General features: G+C 43.1%; 1 protein-coding gene across 1 annotated transcript in view; it reads right to left on the bottom strand.

Annotated features, from left to right (window-relative positions):
• The window catches only part of LOC310990557 (microtubule-associated serine/threonine-protein kinase 1-like), a gene marked incomplete at both ends in the record, with an annotated part of 47,715 nt that extends 36,715 nt beyond the window's left edge, over nucleotides 1-11,000 (bottom strand). Inside the window, 2 exons of the mRNA XM_083977985.1 lie at nucleotides 3,400-3,431; nucleotides 10,962-11,000. Coding sequence (XP_083834111.1) covers nucleotides 3,400-3,431; nucleotides 10,962-11,000 — 71 coding nt within the window. The remainder of the gene's footprint in view (nucleotides 1-3,399; nucleotides 3,432-10,961) is intronic.
• Nucleotides 11,001-20,981: the final 9,981 nt, after the last annotated feature.

The raw sequence follows: 20,981 nt of genomic DNA, 5'->3' as shown, positions 1-20,981 counted from the left end.
GGCAGCAGCAGCAGCAGCAGCAACAGCAACAGCTGGGCGGCGAGGAGGAGCAGTCAGACAGCAGCAGATCTCTGGGAAAATGTCATCGCAATGCAACACGTACTGTAGCTCCAACACAACCTTTAGATGTGCACTGGTGTCTGGGCAAGTGTGGCCGAGATCCAAAAGGGGAGAGTGAGAAAAAGGCAGAGAGAGAGAGAGGGAGAGAGAGAGAGAGGGAGAAGGAGGGAGGTGGAAGGAGGGTGGGTCTGTCTTTTAGAGAGGAATAACAAAAGGCGGTAGGGGATTGTGGGTCATTTTCTCAAGGCTAAAGCTGGCACACTTGTAATGTTTTGACTTATTTGTGCTAGATTTTGTGTTTTTTTTGTGTGTGCACTGACAGAACTTGATGGGGAATTGAAAATGATTTACTGCAGGCTATGAATGCCATGAATGAATGAATGACGGGGAGAGTAAAAGGAATTTAATTTATCTCAGGAGAGAGTGCAGATATCATAGAGGTCATGTGGGCTGTTATATAACTGCAAAACACAGATGTTGAATGGAATCAGAGACTCAAAAAAAGAAAACACACACATGCACAATCTGAATAGGGTGCGCACTGTTTACCCATGAATGGATTCAGTCGGCAGATTGAATGTGAAGCCAACTCCGCTGAGCTCATCCATAATGAATGGTGGGCTGATAACGTCCCGCAGAGGGACACACAGGACTTGATGTGAAGGAGACGGTGACAGAAAGAGACTGAGCTTCTTTTTTTTTCTTTTTTTTTCTAGAGAGCTGGGACGACGCTGAAGTTAAGAAGTGTAGCAGTGGAAAGCGCGGGGACTACGGTGAGATTGATAGAAGAACGCGGCCCCAACGCAAACAGTTGGTCTGCTGCTTCATTTCATGTTTGATTACCCATGATGACTCGGGATGAGGGGGCAGTGTAGAAGATGGATTAGGACAGGGAGGTGGTAACGGGGACAGGAGGGGAGGGTGGAGATGGAGGTGGTGGGCTGTGACCACACACACACACACACACACACACACACACACACACACACACACACACACACACACACACACACACACACACACACACACACACACACACACACACACACACACACACACACACACACACACACACTGACATTGACACACAGATTTACACTTACTTCTCAGTGGAGCACAGAGATTATAATTAAGCACTTTAACAGCCTCCATTAACAAGCCATTGATCTCATTCACTACTCTTATCATAATATCACACACAGTTTGCAGTGATAGAAGACATATTTAGATGATTTACTTCAGAAAAATAACTTTTTTTTGGCTCCCTGGGTGTATAGGAAATGCACCCAGCATAAGCAGCATACCTGGGTATAGTAAACATTTGCTTATCTAAACATACAGCAAACACAGTATAACATTGCCTTTATTTACCATTTACAGTCATGTTTCTGTCCACCTGACAGAATATTCATAATTATTTTAGCTCTAGTTTGGTCTCCACCAACTCATGTTGTAAATACCTGTCTTTTTCACTTAAAGCAGAAGTGAGTGATCCGGTCGTTTTCGCTAATGCTGCGTTCCAGGCAGGCTTTTGAAATCGTAAATTACAGCTTCAAGTCACAATTTACGACTTTGTAGCGTTCCAGGCAACCCACTCGTGTTTTTCCGACCTGTTTTACCGGTGAAAGTCACTATAACGGCCACTCGTAACTTCTGACCGGTGAACTCGTACCAGATCGAACTGGTACCACTTCACGGTCGGAAAAATACGAGTTTCCTTGAACGCACCATAACAGTCCTCGTCGCTACGTCACCACATTCACGGCGTTCCTTGGCTGCACACACAGCCCTGCATGCCGTTCTCTCTCCTCATTGGATAAAAACTGTAGGATACGATAAATGTTTTCTCTTCGGCTCAGAGCAGAGCAGAGGGACTGAGAGACCCGTGATTCAGTCCAAACACTCTATGTAAGTGATTGCTGTCGGAAGATATAACTATTTAAGACTTATATTAACACAAATATATCACTCACTTCTGCTTTAATGTTAACTTTTTATGCTTATGCTGCGAAAAACACTCAAAATGTGATATGGAAACTAATGAAAACAGTGAATACCAAACTGACTCCGGTAATAATTAAACTGTTTATATATATTTATATACATATAAAATATATATTTATTACGGCAAATTTCCTCTTTGTGGGACTAATAAAGGAATATCTTATCTTATCTTAATTGGGGCAGCATGAGTCAAAGTACAGTGCACCTTAGTGTTATATGACCATAAATTGTATTATTAGATTATTATTTATAATGGACTACTGTTTGGCAACATTTCTACACTGTAGTAGACAGTGTGGTTAGAAATCTATTCACTTAATAAAAGCCAAATATGTGTTTTCATTCAAAATCTAAATCTGCAAAGAAAAAAAGTATATAAATATAATATATATATAATATATACTATATTATAATATATAATTTAAAAATCATCATCAGTTGTTGTTTTGTTCATTTATCCTATTCTTAATTCATTCTCAGACATTGTGTTATTTGTTGTTTCATGCTGATTTTGCTTTCTTTTGTAGGTCATTTGATTTCCCTGTATGTTTATTTTGTGTGTGTGTGTGTGTGTTTTATTGTAGTTCAGTCACAATGCATGTGTTTCTGCAGGTAATTCTCTATAATTCTGTTGCTGGTGTGCTGGCAGATTGCTGACACTGTAATAACCAAGCAATCAGATAAACTGCATGTGAGAGGGAGATAGAAAGAGAGAGGGTTTATAAAAGAGAGACAGGTAGAAGTGGTGGGAACGAGAGTGCAACAGAAACCAGTTAAAACCCGGGAAGAGGAGACGAGCAGATAAAGAGAGAGAAAATGAGCGACGGGGGAAAAGGCAGAGTGTGTTTCAGCACCATGGACAGCATCCAGCGCTGGACTTAATCTGACTCTTACAGACTCCCAGCATCCCTCCAGGCGACCTCCTCCTCCTCCTCCTCCTCCTCCTCCTTCACACAAGGACTACACACTCAAGGCCACAAGCAGCGCTGGAGCGTCCTCAGAGCTTTTCATCTGCGGTCGCTCCAGCCGAACTCCTCCTCCTTCACACGAGGACTACACACGCCACGAGTACCGCTGAAGCACCCTCAGAGCGCCCAAACACAATGTGCAAATCAGGTTCATCCAAGAAAGACTGCCAGGCTGATGCACAGACCCAGGAGCAGATACCTCGCTGATGAATGACCAGGTGCACCGCAGCCTCACTCACTGGGACTGTGTTTTGTCCCTGGAGGGACCCAGTCTCTCCCCAGAGAGCAGAGAGAAAAAGACAGAGGCGGGGGAGCAAAGACAGAGGGAGGGAGTGTGTGGGAGTGGGTGAACAAAGGTAACACTCACCTGCTGTTCTTGCGAGGCAGGGGCAAATCCTTCTGGAAGAAAGACAAAGAAAACAAAAAAAATAGAGATCAGGTACTGAGAAAAACAGAAATATACTGACTCATATGCGATAAAGAAACACGTCATTTACAGACATGACAAAGCTCCTGAGTAACAAGCCAGGCAGCAGGAGTTTCCCTTTCAAGTCCTTTTTGAATTTTCCTTCTTAAACTAGATGTTTTTCCTGGTGAAATAAGATGTTGGGATTTAACAAGAAAAAATAACAAGCCTCAAAAGATCCACCAGGTAGAGCAGAAATGCAGATTTTACTTTGTGAGGAAGCACAACTCTGAAAAATATGTCAAGGATTTCAAGGTTTACTGTTGAATTACAGTGTATAAACCTTTCCAAAAAAATGTTTCTGGCTATAGAAATAGGAAGCCTACCTCAGTCTGAGATGAAGAACTCATTGATAAACAAATAAAAAAGGATTTTGAGAGGTAAATCTGCTCATGTTAGCATTACAGTAAATTAGCAGTGATTTAGGTACCATGCAAAGACATAAAGCTTGGCACAGAAACAACAGCTACGCAGGGCGGTGCTACAGTATACGTGAACAGCTAATTGCTATAACCTGGGGCCTTTGGGGGGCCCCCAGGGGTCTGGAGAAGTTCCCCCAGATGGTAATTCAGACTAATGTGGTGATAAACCAGACTTGAATTCATTATAGTTATCTCTGCCCGTCTGCATGTTATGTACTCGCATCTACGTTTGTTTTCTAACCAGTCGGTTTGTTAATCTCTGATACTGCTTTAAGCCAGGGCTCGCCCGCCTGCTCTCTCTCACCCCTCTCTCTCTCTCTCTGTCCCTCTCTATCTCTCTCTCTATCTCTCTCTCTCTATCCTCCCATCTCCTGAGTCCAGATGGACAGGGAACATTGGGCTGAAACAGCAGCAGACACTTGGTGCACCGAATGAAAACAGAGTGAGCGGAGCCAGATCTCATGCCAGCACTGCCTGGCTCTTTACAAAACCCTGCACAGAGAGAGAGAGAGAGAGAGAGAGAGAGAGAGAGAGAGAGAGAGAGAGAGAGAGAGAGAGAGAGAGAGAGAGAGAGAGAGAGAGAGAGAGAGAGAGAGAGAATGCAGGGTGTAAACAAGGGTGGGGTAGAAAGAGAGAAAGAGATGTGGGGGGATGGTGGGGGTGTGCCTGGAGCCTTATTTCTTGGGCCTGAGTCTTCTGGCTCTCAGCTTTATATAAATGTGTGTGTTCTTGTACATACTACGTTGTGAGGACCGGAAAGAGTTTTTAACCAACAGAGTGAGGACATTTTTGGGAAGTGAGGACATTTTGGCCAGTCTGTTTGAGGGTTAAGACTTTAGGTTATAATTAGGTTTAAATTAGGTTAAGAGTAATGGTTAAGGTTAGGCATTTGTTTTGGATGGTTAAGGTTAGGGTAAGGGGCTAGGGAATACATTATGTCAATGAGTGTCCTCACAAAGATAGCATTACAGGGATGGGTGTGTATGTGTGTGTCGTAAGAACTATAAAGGCTGCCTGAGATGTGAGCCGTTTCTCAGTGTATAGTACAGTTCAGCTACAATTAAGGCATTAGCCGCTTCACACCGTCTCCCGTCACGCGCAGGGTAATGTTGTTAAGGTGCTGTTAGCGTCGCATTGACCGCCTGCTAACAGTCGCTCAGTGCAATTATTAGGTTAACCTTCAGATAGTGTGTGTATTGTATGTTTGTGCGTGTGTGAGCGCACATGGACCTGCTGCGACTGATCTCCTCTGAAGCACAAAATATGGATCATACCGCGGCTGCCAGCACAAGGACAGACCTCCAGCAGAGCACAGTGTTTTTTATGTTGCCACTCAGCATCCACAAGGTTAAGTTTATACGTCACGGTTTAACAGTTAGCTCCAGAGGAGGGAGCTGCCTGGTGGGAAACACAAAGAAAATAAAAAACTTGGCAGCCGTCTCACCTCTGGATCACAAGCTACACGGCTATCTGAGTGCACGTCCCAGGGGTTTACACGTTAAAGGAGACAAATCCCTCTTTACAAGGACGGCTGAATATTCAAGCCATTGATCCCTTTTTTCACTTTGTCCTTCATTGATCAGGCTAATTGACCCTGAGCCGTCGGAGCAGAAGAGAAGATGACTTACAAGAGCGAGAGGCATCAAGGAAAAGCTTCTCAATGATGAGGAGGGTTTACTATACAAACAAGCGCCGCTGCACAGCTGCTAAAGAGTCCACTGCACTGTCAACACACCAAGATAGATAATGTTCATTTTCGTGTGCACGCTTCTTCCTAAGCTGCACATGGGGAATGGCTGGGGTCATAACCAGGCTTTTAAAGATTATTATTAGTCCTAAATCTTCTAAAGCACCACCTTCTCCGCTGATCCTATCATATTTTATGTATTAAAATAAGAATTTTAACATTTTTTAACATCAGGTTGACATCATTAAGGTGAAACCAGCTCTGCACTAGAAGTAAAATAGAAATATTTGACTCTGAAAGTCACAATTCAAACATGCAGAATCTAAAAGTCTCTTGATTAAATTCACAGTTTATAGTGATATCAGATGGTCAGTCCACCACTGGTGCTGAAGTTCTGTGCAGCAGATGAATCTTAATGACTTTGGTGATCCCTTCTTCCCCTTACACCACTATGACCTTGACATTTATGGTTTTGAGTGTAATGTCATGATCATTATTAGAACAATTCATGTCTCCCTCCGGATGAATTATAATAACTTCTGTGATCACCTGACTTTTCATCCAGAACCATTTTAGGTAATTGGACAATAACCCACCTGACCCGTGACATTCCCATCAGCCTCTGCTACGCTTTGGCTAACTAGAACATGTTGGCATGCTGACACAAACAGTGTAAATTAGGCCTGCAATTAACACAACCAGCAGCTAAATCATTATCATAATTTTTTACATCTTTTCCGTGCAAATGAACATGCGACATTATTTGTTAGGCTCCTTTCTTATGAGCTCGGTTCAGCTGCTGTCACATTAAAACACGACTGTTTTGCTTTTTTTTTTTTAAAAGTCAATTTAGAAATAAGCACAAAAAAATCTAAATACATTGCACCAGACTGCTATACCTCTTTTATATGTGAATCCAGACCTGAGAACATCTGCTCACTGTCTGTCTGATGTCCCTCTGTGGGGCTCTTTTTAGTTCAGGCATGTCTAGACAATAAAAAAGAACCAGTTGGCACATTAAACAAAGTGCAGCCGTCTGTTGATATAGCTGAAAGAATAAACAGGCACCATGAATACGATGCTTCCTCTGATGACTTCTCTCTCCCTGATTTGAGCTCCTATACCTCAGTAGAGGAGAGAAGCCTCTGCACGTACAGAGTGAGATATACTGTGTGCAGTGAACCTACAGGACAGTAGATTATCTCCCTGTGCTACGGTAGCTCAATTATTAAATCCTCAAATGACACGGCCTTTATTAACCTGCTAGAAATTCCATTACATTCCTTGCTACCACATATAATCTGCCTGAATTTCTCTCATAATCCTCAATTCCACTTTAATTTGTAAAAAGGTCAGAAAGAGGAAACTCATTTCCCCCAATTCCAATCTGGACTTCGTCACCCGTCACTGCAGCGGGAGGGACCGCCACACCAGTCTGCTGCTAAATCTGCCTTTTTATGACTCACACACTCCCACACAAGAAAAACTTAAGCGGACAATATATAATTAAGGAAGCATGATCCCCCACTTCATGAACGGGGGAGTGTGCTATGACATATTCTATGAAAACTGCGACTTAATTCTCCTGTGGTGTAATTAGTCTGTCGGAAAGCCACGGGTATTGCTCATTGCATGGTTGAGCTTCACACGTCACTGCATGTTGAAATAGTGTGTAGAGAGAGAAAAAGAAAAAAAAAAAAAAAGCAAACAAAACAATGTCTGTGGCTGATGTGTCGCCGGGTTCACAGCTAAATGCTCTCTGAGCTCCGCTGATGAAGTCTGGCGATGGTGAAGGGTGACTGACAACAGATGGGAGGCTCTGTCACAAACACGACATGCCCACTGATCACAGATTAGAAAGCAACACAGTTCCACACACTATATTTGCTCCCTCTCCTGACAGCGAGGGCTGCTCTTTTTTTCCCTTTTTTTTTTTTTATTTATCCAGGTTTAGCTGCATCCCGTGGGGGGGGGGGGAGCGAGCTGAGGTTGGTGCTTATAAATGACTGTGTGATCTCTTTAGTCGCGGGCTATCACATCGACAGCACTGTGTATGAGGAGTGCGTGTGTGTGTGTGTGTGTGTGTTTGCGTTAAAGAAAGGGAAGCTGAGCAAACTATGAATATTCAAACTCTCCCACCGGAGGGTTATTTGTGCCGTAACCTTGCAGAGGTTTTATACATGAGCTATTGGCCTTAAGATTACGTCAAGTGTTTAGAGTTACAGATTAATGCTGAGCTATTTAGTGTCTAACCTGCAGAGTGGCCTATTTCTGTCACAGCATGTTCACTTTGACAACAAATAACCTTGGTTGTGGTTCAACTATTAGCGCTCCTACAATCCCTTCTATGTCCTATATGTGTCCCTGTGTGTGTGTGTGTGTGTGGACTCCAGGGGCTTGTTTTCATGGCTGCCTCATGTTTTGAGTCACTGCCGTCCTCGGTGCATCATTTGTTAATACATTCAACCTGAGGCGACATGTGCAGAGAGAGAGCGTGTGTTAAAATTCAAGTTACATTCACAAACCTTATATAGCTACATCATTTAGATTCAGAGTGTCGCGCTTCTGTCGCCTTATCTTCTCTAACCAGTGTCCAGATGTTGGTTTAACCATCTACAAAGTGGCTTTCTGTCCATATGATGATAATATTACACATGTCCAGGAGGCTGCTCCTGAATCAGTCAGGGGAAAATAGGCGGTAAACAGTCACTGAGACCAGAGAGGCCAGTGAATCCTGGTTTCCTCTGCCATATATGACCAGACCACCTCATAAAAAAGGCCCTTTGCTGTTGTGTCCTTCAAGTCATCTTGCCTCCTGCACTATAGAGGCGTACAAATAATGAAATGGCGTTGGCTGGGCTGCCTATTAACTACATTACTGCTCAGTTGGGACGAGCTGGGACAGAACGATCATTTTGTGGACACAAGCAGACCTAGAGACAAAACAGTGGGAATCAATCAGGGAGTGTCACGCTGCCAAGAGGCTGAGCAGACCAGTCATCATCTACAGCGGTGACTGACTAACCGATCTGGATCTGACAGATCGAGAAAAAAATAAAAAAGGCAGAGGGGCTGAAGGGCTCATGGGTGGGGAAGAGGCACAAATGTCATGCAAACTACAGGGTCTGATGTTTTTTCAGTTTTGTGCATAAGTCTGATATCTGAACAGATATGAGAGGACATGAAAATTAAACTTTAAATTAAGATTTTATATGTTTCCATTGTTCATTTGTAACAAAAATGTCATATTTTTAATGAATGATGTGTGTGTGCCAAGGAATTTGTATCAGTTTATTTATATATACTGTGTTTTTTGCCTTTTATTGTTATGTGGTGCTGGGACAAACACATTTCCCTCCTCTGGGGATCAATAAAGTTCATTCAATTCAATTCAATAATAAAAAAAAAACTGATTTTTTTATATTAAATATACATTATTATCATTTTAAAAATATTTCCTGTGTGTGCTACTCATAGCAGTAGAGACATGTCAGCAAGCCACATGGAGAGCTGCAGTGTCACAGAGTGCAGATGTTCATTCTGTGCGTTCGTTCATGTTAGTCATGTCGAAGCAATGCATCATGGGTGTGACCCCTGACCCCAACTACAGGGGGGATGTGGGGTGTGTCACCATATGGTGCTGAGAGAAAGATTGTGTGCCAGTTGTGTGTGTGTGAGAAAGAGAGAGTGACGGTTGGGATGATGAGACCCAGGGGAGTGACAAGGCAGCTGAATAGGACGTGCACCGCCAATCACCCGTCAACACACACACACACACACACACACAGGGATAAAAGCTGATGCATAAATGCACACAAACTATGCGTCTACACTCTCTTACACACACACACACACACACACACACACACACACACACACACACACACACACACACACACACACACACACACACACACACACACACACACACACACACACACACACTAAATCATTCAGCTGGCCGGCCTATATCTATAAAATGCCAGTGACTTTGTGAGTCTGACTGTATGATGATTAATGCCCTTGCAGCTCCTGTCATACATCACAGCAGAGCAGCAGAGCAGCAGAGCAGTGAGCTGAGCGCTGGGGATGATGAGACACGGAACCATCAGCTCACCTCACTACTAATCCTGCCTTGATTCCTTTATACCCCCTTCCCCATCCCTCCCTCTATTTTCACAGTAATAGGGGTCAATTTGCCTGGGAGCAGCTCAGAGCACTCGCTAGTCGCTGACAATTCCTCTTCTTTAGCAAACGTTACTGCCATAATACAATCAAAATAACTGGATGAAAGGAAATAAACGCTAACTCAACACACACACACACTCCCTCTCTCTCTCACGTGCACACAGGCCCACAGGAGGCTGTGCTCCATCCGGCCTGCAGGCTGCTCCTCTCTGCTCAGTTCACTTGACTGAATCACACAAAGATGGAGGGGGGGTGGTGGGTGGGGGGTGTGACCCGTGGTTAAGCAGGCTGCTTCATAATGGATGAACACAGTCATTTGAACACGTCATATCAGAACGCATGAGTGACTATTCATTACCAACGTTTCGTCATCGAGAGCCTATAGGAAGTCGTTGCAAAATAAACGCGGCCATGATCCTAAAAGGAGCTTCATGGTGATGATACATAAGCATCACAGTATAGGGATGAATGTTGCTGGTATAGATGTAGCATATTTACAAGGAAATGTCTATAGGCACAATGGGTCATTGGTTTCACCATCGTATGGACTGAGAGAACCTGAAGGCAACATATGGAGATCTAAAGCAGTTTAATGACTGACAGTGACTGATAATATCAATTAATGGTTTAGCAGACTGAATGAAAATTGATTGGAAATTAATGAGTCAGTTTTAATCATATGCTGGTTCCAGTTCCTCCAATGTGGTGGTCCCCCACTTTTCTCTGCCTTACAGCCACAATATGAGCATCTTCTATTTCTGGGCTGTTGGTCAAATCAAGAAAAGTGATCTGAAGGTGTCACCTCAGGCTCTGTCATGTTCATTTCAAAATGTTTTACCAGACCAAAGAACTGGGACTGGATTGGTCCAACTGGTTTATTTTAATTGAAGTATAGGAGATATCTAATGGGACATATAGGCTTCAGAGTCTATATTGTATTGAGTGTCATATCCTGAGGCCTGTATGTAGCCTACATATTATATAGGCATATGTAGGTTTCACTTCAAACTATAACATGTAGGCTGGTATAAGCAGGACATTGAAACTGAAACTCAGACTAACTTGTCACCACAGAAACAAAGAAAAGACCTAAGAGTGTATGAAACAACAAGAGAGATGTGTGTCCGGAGCATCGGGGTGATGACCGGCGGTGTGGCCAAGCTCACCTGCAGCCTCCGGCGCCGGATTATCCCCGAGTCATCCATGGTGTGACGAGGAGCGGCGGGGCCCCTGGTGGGGGGTTTCCCCTCACTAAAACAATCTGTGACCCTTCACCGATCTGCGTGCTGACCCGGCAGGGCTGCGGCATCCACCGGAGCTCCACCACACAGCAGCGGCAACTATAGCGCGGTGTCCTGGCGCACTCGGGAGCCAAAGAAAGCGCACAGAAAGAGAGAGAGGGAGCCCGGTGTCACGTCGAAGAAGCCCACGAAAACACACACATGTTCACAGTCTGATTGTGGAGAGAAAAAAAGCAGCGACAGGTCTCCTCTCAGCGTCTCCTCCTCTGACCCGTGTCCTGTGTCTCGGGGTGGACAGTCATGCTGCTGTCTCTGCGGTCTGCGCTCCCTCTCGGAGCATCCTTGACATTTTGCCAGAGGTCTGTGTGTGCGCCTTGACGCTGTCCAGCCGAGCGACTGCGGGCCTGAGCGATCACCACCGCAAACAACAAATTTTATGTCCACGTATAGAGACGCTGACTGAGCCTCCCCCCCCCCAAGTTTTTCCTCCTCTTGTCTCAGCAGCAACAACAACAACCCCTTGAAGAAGAAAACGTGAGCTCCTCCTCACATTTGGTGCCACAAAAGGGGGGACAACGTGTTCAAAAGCTCGGCGCAGGCGAAAACAAACCGGCCGATTATGTTCCACACTACTGCACCGTAGTTGAGCAGCGCTTCATCCTTGAGCACCTCGGTGGTGCTGAGCTGCCGCCGCCGCCGCCTCGCCGCAGAGGAGCCTGTCCGGTCCCGTCAACATCACCGACACTTCAGAGGAGCACGTCCCTTTCCTTTCTCCAGAGCCGCATCAACTTCACACTCCTTTCTCTCCGTTTCATTCATCCAGCGTCGCTCCCATACACCTTCAAATCCTGTGTGAATGTGGGAGACTTGACGACGCGACAGCAGCAACGCGATATTTGTAACCCCTTCCTGGGTTTCCCTCTCGCCCCTCCTCCTCCTCCTCCTCCTCCTCGTTCTCCTCATCCTCCCCCTCCCCCCTCTCATCCTACTCCCGCTCTGCTCAGATGAATGGGGAGGGGGGGGGGGACATCCTCACAGGACCCATCAAACTGAACCCTTTTACACAGACCTGTCAGACACTCATTCAGCACCGCAGACAGCGACACAGGCTCCAGTCCGTAGAGTAGGTACGTTTATTCATTTACAAGAGATGTGACTGGTATTTCTCATCGTACAGAAAGTTGAAGCAGATAGCTAGATTCAAAATAAACTTTCTTGTTTCTTTGATTATAATTACAAACACATTTGGAATACTCACAACATCACTAACACACAACACAATTTACTCTTCACAGAGGAGTGGTATCAACAAAGTCAGTAAGAATATTTCCATAAATGTTGAGCTATTCCTTTCCAGCAGGTTCATTAGCCAGTCTGACAGTCCTGCCATGACGTCAGCTCACAGGTTCATCTCTGTGCCTTCTGCTGGGCTGACAAGACTCCCATAAAATTGCTTGTTTAAAATAACAAAAAACAAATAAAAGGGTTAAAAAACCCTAACTCCCTTATGGGACAGAACACACACTGAGCTGGTGCAATGCAAGTGTCAGTTTTTGGCTGGCCTACAAAGGCCCAGTCAGCCCTATAGTCATAAATGTCACTGACTGAGTGATCACATTTCCACCATTGGTCAACCAGATACCATGTGACTGGGTTGAGGTTCCTGTGACCGGTGCTCTTTAAAGGGATAGTTCAACATTTTGGCAAATTGGCCCATTGCCATAATCCCTATAGTCATAGCAGTAGGTTCGTTACCTTTATTTGTCGGTGTAAGCTATTTTTAGAACGGAGGAGCGGAGCGGCAGGCTGTTCAGAGCTACACTATGGAGGCTAATGGAATTTCTTGGTTTCCCTCATCAAACTCATCAAATACAAAATCCCAAAACTCCAAAACGCTTTCGTGGACAAGTTGTGAGCTGCACAATCACCACGCTATGAGATAATAATAGAACGTTACGAGACAGAGTTGTTTTAGAGGTAAATTCATGCAAAACCGCTGATGCGCGTTGCGTTCAGGGACAGTTTTTCAGCAAGCAGACTCTGTATTTACCTCGAAAACGGCTCCGTTTCGTAACGTTCCATTATTATCTCATAGCGTGGTGAATGTGCAGGTCACAACTTGTCCACGAAAGCGTTTTGGAGTTTTGGGATTTTGTATTTGATGAGTTTGATGAGGGAAACCAAGAAATTCCATTAGCCTCCATAGTGTAGCTCTGAACAGCCTGCCGCTCCGCTCCTCCGTTCTAAAAATAGCTTACACCGACAAATAAAGGTAACGAACCTACTGCTATGACTATAGCGATTATGGCAATGGGCCAATTTGCCAAAATGTTGAACTATCCCTTTAAAAATGAATTGGTGCAAACAGACTCCATCAGGTGCACATTCAGCCTACAGCGTGCAGGGTTGCCAACATGGTGCATCTGAAGCAAACCAAACTGGTTTTATAGGTTAATAATAATAATAATGACATAGCGCTTTTCAGTAATATAAGGTGTCTTGCCCGAAGACACTATGACAGCAACTGGGATGGAGCAGGATTCAAACCGCCAACCCTCTGATTATTGGAAGACCCGCTGTACCTCCCGAGCCACTGTTGCCCCATTTACATTTTATTTTTATTTTATAACATATTTAATATTATATTATATTTTGATTATATGATTTTTCCAGTGTCTCAGACAGATATTGTTCTAAAGATATAATTACTGCACTTCATGCATTGCAGTGTTAATAAGTGTATAGGGAAAATCAGTGAATGGAAATCAGTGAATGAATGAGCGAACAGTTGGGCCATTGTAAACCAAACCAGCTGGTCAGCTGTCAATCAGCCGTGAAACTCTTAAACCCTGTTGAGGCAGCATGAGCAGCCCAACAGTGTGTCCATAAACTACACAGAATCACACAGCATTGTTGTGTGAAGAATAAATGTATCAGCATCAACAACCAACATAGAGTAACACTTTATAATAAGTACACACTATTAGGTATTAGTTAAGCATTAAATACTGAATTCATCATTTATAACGCATGAATACTCATTAGGATGTGGTTTATAAATACAGTTAGTGCTTATTAATGCTTAACTAATGCTTAATAGTGTGTTACCCATAAACAGTACATATCAGTATAGACAGACAGCAGTATCAGAATGTAACACAATAGTGTATGTCTTGGCCTTTTGGTGGATCACACTGTGCATCATGATGTCTCCACCCCATCATGACTTCTTTGATTGACTGGCAGGTGGTCGTTTGGCAAAGTCATTGCGTAATGCCTGGGTGGGGAATTAGTACTTTCACACTGTTTTTATGCAACATATGGTCGAAGCTGCCCACACAGCTATAAGCTCATCAGTGCCAGACGCAGCAGGAGATCTGCAACAGAGCGTCCAAACTCAGCCCACAATGACCCATCTGAGAGCAAACAGTCAGGAAGCTGCAGGCAGACGGCGCTGGACTGTGTTCAAATCACTGACAAACATTTTTCGTTTGGTGTAAAGGAAGAATTCACAGTCGACTACCTGTAGCAGCCTTTTGACTGAGCCGTACCTTTTGCTGCAGACGATAATCAAATATTTTTATTCTTGATAGATGAAGTGTATATCTTCTCAAAACTTTATTGATCAAACTCTTCCAAACATATCTCTGTGATATTAAACCACAATGAAAAAAGGAATGTGTCTGAAAATAAAATTATTCAAACTTTATGGGCAACCATTTATACCGTATACTGTATATACAACTATTGATTGAATTGCCATGAGATTTTGTACAAATAATGTGTGAATGAATCCCATGCCATATGCTCCATAGTAACGTGGGTGACGTTTGATACCCTGGATTTGCTGGGACTTTGTTAGTAAATGAGTTGATCAGACTTTTTGGGTGGTGAGCAGAGGTTTTAAAGGGATAGTTCAATATTTTGACAAATTAGACCATTGCCATAATCCCTATAGTTTTAGGAGTAGGTTTGTTACCTTTAATTGTCGGTGCAAGCTATTTTTAGAACGGCGGAGCAGAGCGGCAGGCTGCTCAGAGCTACGCTACGGAGGCGAATTGACTTTCTTTGTTTCCCTCATCAAACTCATAAAATACACAATCCAACAACTCCAAAATGCTCTCGTGGACAAGTTGTGACCTGCACATTCACCACGCTATGGGGTAATAACGGAACGTTACGAGACGGAGTTGTTTTCGAGGCAAATGCAGAGACTGCTTGCCGAAAACGGCATGAATTTACTCCATATCTCATAGCGTGAATGTGCAACTTGTCCACCAGAGCGTTTTGGAGTTGTTGGATTGTGTATTTGATGAGTTTGATGAGGGAAACCAAGAAATCCCATTAGCCTCTGTAGCGTAGCTCTGAGCAGCTCGCGGCTCTGTTACGCCGTTCTAAAAATAGCTTGCACCAACAATTAAAGGTAACGAACTTACTCCTAAAACTATAAGGATTATAGCAATGGGCCAATTTGCCAAAATGTTGAACTATCCCTTTAACACAATCACATTCAAGCTGGAACAATGTTGTCAAGTCAGCAGGACTAAATAAGCTACATACCTTTGGTGACCATCTGACTTTTCCTCTATAACACCTCAAGTGGTACAATTTCACATCTCATAAAATATAATATAAGAAAAGACTTTTAAGTTTGTTTGGTTTTGTTTGCAAATCAAATGACTTTCCTTTCGAACTCAGCTTTACTTTATGTTAAATGAAAAGCTACTGATCAAGTTTCAGTATGCTATTACACTAAACCAAGCTGGTGAACATAGCTGAACATGTTAACTGTGTCAGCTCCAGATTGTTCCGAGATGTGAAACATTAGACCATTACAGCATCAGCATGAACAAAGTTGCATGACGATAGATAGATAGATAGATAGATAGATAGATAGATAGATAGATAGATAGATAGATAGATAGATAGATAGATAGATAGATAGATAGATAGATAGATAGATAGATAGATAGATAGATAGATAGATAGATAGATAGATAGATAGATAGATAGGAAAACCTGAAATCTAAAAACCTTTCCCCTGCTGTGGCAGAATGTGTTCACAGATGCACAAATCCAGGAAGGAAAAAGCTCCAGTAAGCAGGCTGTTATTTGTTAGATTAAATGGAGCTGTCAGGGCCGTCTGGCTTTCAGTCAGAGAGCCAGATTGTCTCGGTGCTGATGGCAGAGCTTTGTTCTGTAGTCTGTGGAGCTGTGTAAACCCTAACAAACAGACAAAACTCTCACAGCACCGACAACAACTCCCTGCCACACACACACATATAGAGTTGCCTCTCGCTCTCCTCTCCGGCACAGCCTTGAATGATGCTGGTGCTGCAGTGGAGCTGCTGGACACACAGCAGGTATAGGAGGGCTTATTGATTTCTGCTCCAGCACCGGCTCAACTCAACTTGCAGTAAAAAGCCAAGCACAGGTGGAAGTCTGGACAGGGACACACACACACACTTCACTGAGCTTCATAATGTTGTCATTATGGTCTTTGTAAAAATGACCTGCTGGTGCTCAGCAGCAACGATGCTCCTCTCATATCCTCTTACGTAATGATTCTGTAATCCCTCTCAGTTAGTAGAGTAACAGCTGGTCGGTTTCATTTTAAACAAGAGTGGATGCTCTTCTGTTCATAGCTACACACATCAAGGACAAACTATCCTAATTACCCAAGTTGTTGCATTAAAAAGTAAAAAAGATGCTCAGCATTATTGTTAAATTGTAGACGTCTTCTAAAAGCATTCCTAAAAGCTCCTTTTCCTGCTCATTTTCAAAAGGATTAAAGCTCAGACTCACACCGATTGGCATTTCTATTCATTTCTTGCTACACAACTGAAACACTAAACAGCACAGTCTCTATACATGTGTCTGACTTAGAAACACAGTTGATTGGACGTCTCTCCCCTGCTGCTGCAATGTGACTACTGTGACAAACCCCCCACATCCCCAACCCCCTCACACACACGCACAGGAAGTGAACAGATGCTTTCCGGGTCAGCACCCTCTCTCCCATCCTGCCATCATTGAAAAACATCTGCACAGCTGCCAATCCGAGCCAAGTGTATCAGAACAACATGAAACAGGTTCATTTAGTCTCTGAAAGACACTTTTGCTGAAGCAGTATTCAAAAGACAACGCATCATGTTCAGACAACACCTTTAAACTTCTCTTACATCTGAACTATAAGCAGCAACCATACAAAATAAATACCCAGCTGCAGTAAACAGCAATATACTGAAGCTCTGTGTCACTTTGCTGAGTCTCTCAGAGGGTTTGATTTTCTATGATCAGTGGTTATGTTATTTGAAGCCTTGTATTTTGCAGTTTTGTTACTAATATCAGGCACAGTAATTGCTTTTTTGTCACTTCTGTTCCCATGTCTATCATCAAGACCCTCCCACACAATAAAATCATTTTGAGGTGTTTGTGAATAATACAACAAACCAGACTGTAGCTGCTTTACATCAGGATCAGTTAGTTTGTCAAGTCTCTGTTGCTAGGGTCTTAGTTCAGTTCTCTGTCTTTGTCTCGTCACTTCCTGTTTTATTTTGAAGTCCTCGCCTTACTCCTGAGTTCCAGTCAAGTTTCCCGCTCTTGTGATTGTGTTGCCCGCCCTACTGTAATGTGTTTCACCTGTGTCTTGTTTTCTCCATATAAGCTCTGCTCCCCCCCCATTCCTTCTGTGCCAAATCGTCATGTTGAGGCATTGTGAGTGGTCCAGCCTTTGTATTTTTGTATTTTCCGTGTAGGACCTGGTTCCTGGTTTCTCTGAGTTTTTGCCTGCTGGATTTTGTAACTCCTGCCTGTTTGATCCTGATTTCCTGGTTTTGACCTTTTTCTGAATAAACGAACACTGAGCCTGCCTGAACCTTGACTCCAAATCGTGTGTCCCCCCTGATCCGTACCCTGATACTTTATATTTCCACACTTCTCTTAATCACAGTGATGTCATTAAGGTTATCGCAGTTTTGGCTTGAAACCTAAACAGAAAGTCACAAACTAGGGCTGTGGGACATGCGGTCATTCATCAGGAATGGAGAGTTTAAAGATGGTAAAAAGCTGCATTATGGGAAGTGAAGGGTTTTGGTAGCTTAAGTCATACTAGAAAATTTTGATATCTCTGACTCTCACCAATCTTTTTGGAAGTGCATTACAATTTCTCCATTTTATTTATTTATTCTCATGTTTATTTATGTACATTAGTCAACATTCCTTTTGAAAAGAAAGAATGTGCATGTGCCCAGTTTGCATTGACAGTCCCCTGCCAGATGTTAGTTGGCATAGTTCCTTAAAAGAAAATAATAAAACACAGTACAATGCAATAATGCACATAAAAAATAAGCAGTTACAATATAAAATACCATACAGGAGAAGAACACAGAATATTATAGTCGTCCCGTGACACATAATAGTGTTGAACCACTGGAGTTTACTGGCGACACTGTCAGTTTGTGTTTCGGCTGAGCTGTGCAGTTGCTTCTCAGTGGGGATTTAATTAAGTTGCTGTTCAAAAACATATTACCCATAATACAACCCTTTCATTTATTAATTCAATAAGTGTACACACTTTCACAAACACACTCATATCTTCAAGGCCCATTGCTGTCTGTGCAAGAACATAATAATGTAAAGCCCCTTTAGCAACAGCAAAAGACCCTGAGTAGAAAAATGACTTCATGGAAACTGGAGTGGATAATAACAGCAGCTATGAGTTCAACAGGAGCTGACTTGCCTTTTAAAACCTCTACAAGTTAATTCAGGTTCAGTCTGTACAGCCGGGCGTGGAAACAGGGCTCATCAGTGTTTCTATTATTTGACATCATCAACAGCCACCTCGCACAACAACGCCAGATGCAAACACACCACAGTGTTTTACTCATGTCATGAGCGTACACAGCTTTGTGTGTGCAGACTGGGTGGGGATATGCGCACACACACACACACACACACACACACACACACACACACACACACACACACACACACACACACACACACACACACACACACACACACACACACACACACACACACACACACACACACACACACACACACACACACACACACACACACCTCTGGAGAGCCACTGTTACAAGGAGGAAACAGACATAGCAAACAGGGTACCTGATGTGTTGCCAGGCACCAGGGCTGTAACAATAAAGACCAAAAGTGGGTGTGGGTGTGTTGTCAATATTATGAGTGGATTTATGAAGTTATAAGCTTGTTCTGGTCTATTGTCTCACCTGCACAGTCTGTATTTGACTGCTGCTGCCTGTTGTATGTTTTTCCAGTGGTCCTACAATATTAATACACATCAATAATAATAACCTCCTCTTTCAGCTCACAGTAAATCACCACTGTGACACCTTGTGGTGAGACATGGCAATGCAGCAGAGAAACAGCATGAATGCTGCTTACTGTCTCTGCTTTCAGTGTCTGCAAGAATCAGCATGAATGAATGAAGATGTCATATAACTGTGTCATAAACCATATGGCATATAATTTATTTTATCGTCATATAAATGAGCTATTCACCTGCAGTCAGTGCCTGGTTTATTTTGAACTGTACAAAGGGATCCATCCGTGTTACAAAACTATTTTGGCCGACGTTGTTTCCTGGCTGATTTAGACTGAGCTTCACTGATCTCTTGGGGAAACATCCTCAAGCAATGTTTTGTTCTATTTTCACCCTCAGTCAAACGTACACGTCACTCCCTGCATCAGATAAATTAGAGTGAGCACTGAAGGCACCACTTAATCTGTAAGACGATCACAGGGTCACGATAAGGCCGGAATTAAACGCACACACCACTAAGGCCCAAAGACAATGTGGTAAATAGTCTTAAGTCAGGAGTGTTTGTCCTGTCTACAGAGGAGAAGAACAAAAGGGGGGACTCTCAGTTTTGTTTTTTCCTGCCTTTCTTCCTTATTTGTGGAGTAGCTGTAGATAAAACATCTCCATCTCCTTCTTGTTTTCCTGTCAGTCGCTTCATTACTGCACCCTGTTTTTGTGGCCCAGTCTTTAATTACAAACACCCACAGACTGACATCACCAATCAGGCTAGACATCAGGCATTGTGGGTAATCCTAATGGCCACCCATGTCGTATTCTGAAGGAGGCATCTCTCCTGCTGGTAGCCCAAGTGCCCTAACCCTGCAGGACATCCTCAAGCTCTATTCAGCCCTGCATCACACGCCGCCGCTCCAGACGAATGGGCCATGTCAGACAACTGGACCATTCATTCTGGCCAAAACACACAAAGGAAAAAATGATCAACACGTCACATACAGGCAACAACTATCACAGACCTATCAGCAAGTAATGTTAGAAAAGACCCACATTTTCCCATGGTCATTAAGAACTTTTATAGAATTCAAACCCAGATTTCTTTTAAAGCCTTTAAAAACTTTTGCTCTTTATTGAGCAAAGTGCATTTCAGAGCACATGAATGAAACTGAGGAGGACCATGACAACTGCATGTAAAAAAAATATATAAATAATAAATAAATAAAAATATTAAACTGCACAAAGTGGAAACCAACAAAACAATATATTTGACTTCTGATGCATCTCTGCATTCAGAGCATGTTCACAAAAGTGAATAAATATCAAATTACACAAAATAAAGACCCACAAAACAAAACAAGATTCACTGCATTCAGTGAATTCACATTAAGAAACTGATATCTTTGCATTCAGAGCAAATAATAAGAAAGTGAGGAGGACCATTACAACTGCATGTGTTCACGTGACGCGTGCCTTTCAATATAAGTTATTTTTCAAAATAAAAGACATGTCCAACATCAGATGTGCATTAAATATTATTTACTTTTTTGACCAGCTGTCCGTGACCCATCCAGAACGGGTCTGCAACCCACTTTTGGGTCCCGACCCACCAGTTGAGAACCACTGCACTAATCTATATACTAAAG

The sequence above is a fragment of the Trachurus trachurus genome (assembly GCF_905171665.1).
Source record: "Trachurus trachurus genome assembly, chromosome: 8".
Lineage (NCBI taxonomy): Eukaryota > Metazoa > Chordata > Actinopteri > Carangiformes > Carangidae > Trachurus > Trachurus trachurus.
Note: the sequence above shows the minus strand (reverse complement) of the source record. Positions and strands in the feature narration are given on the sequence as shown.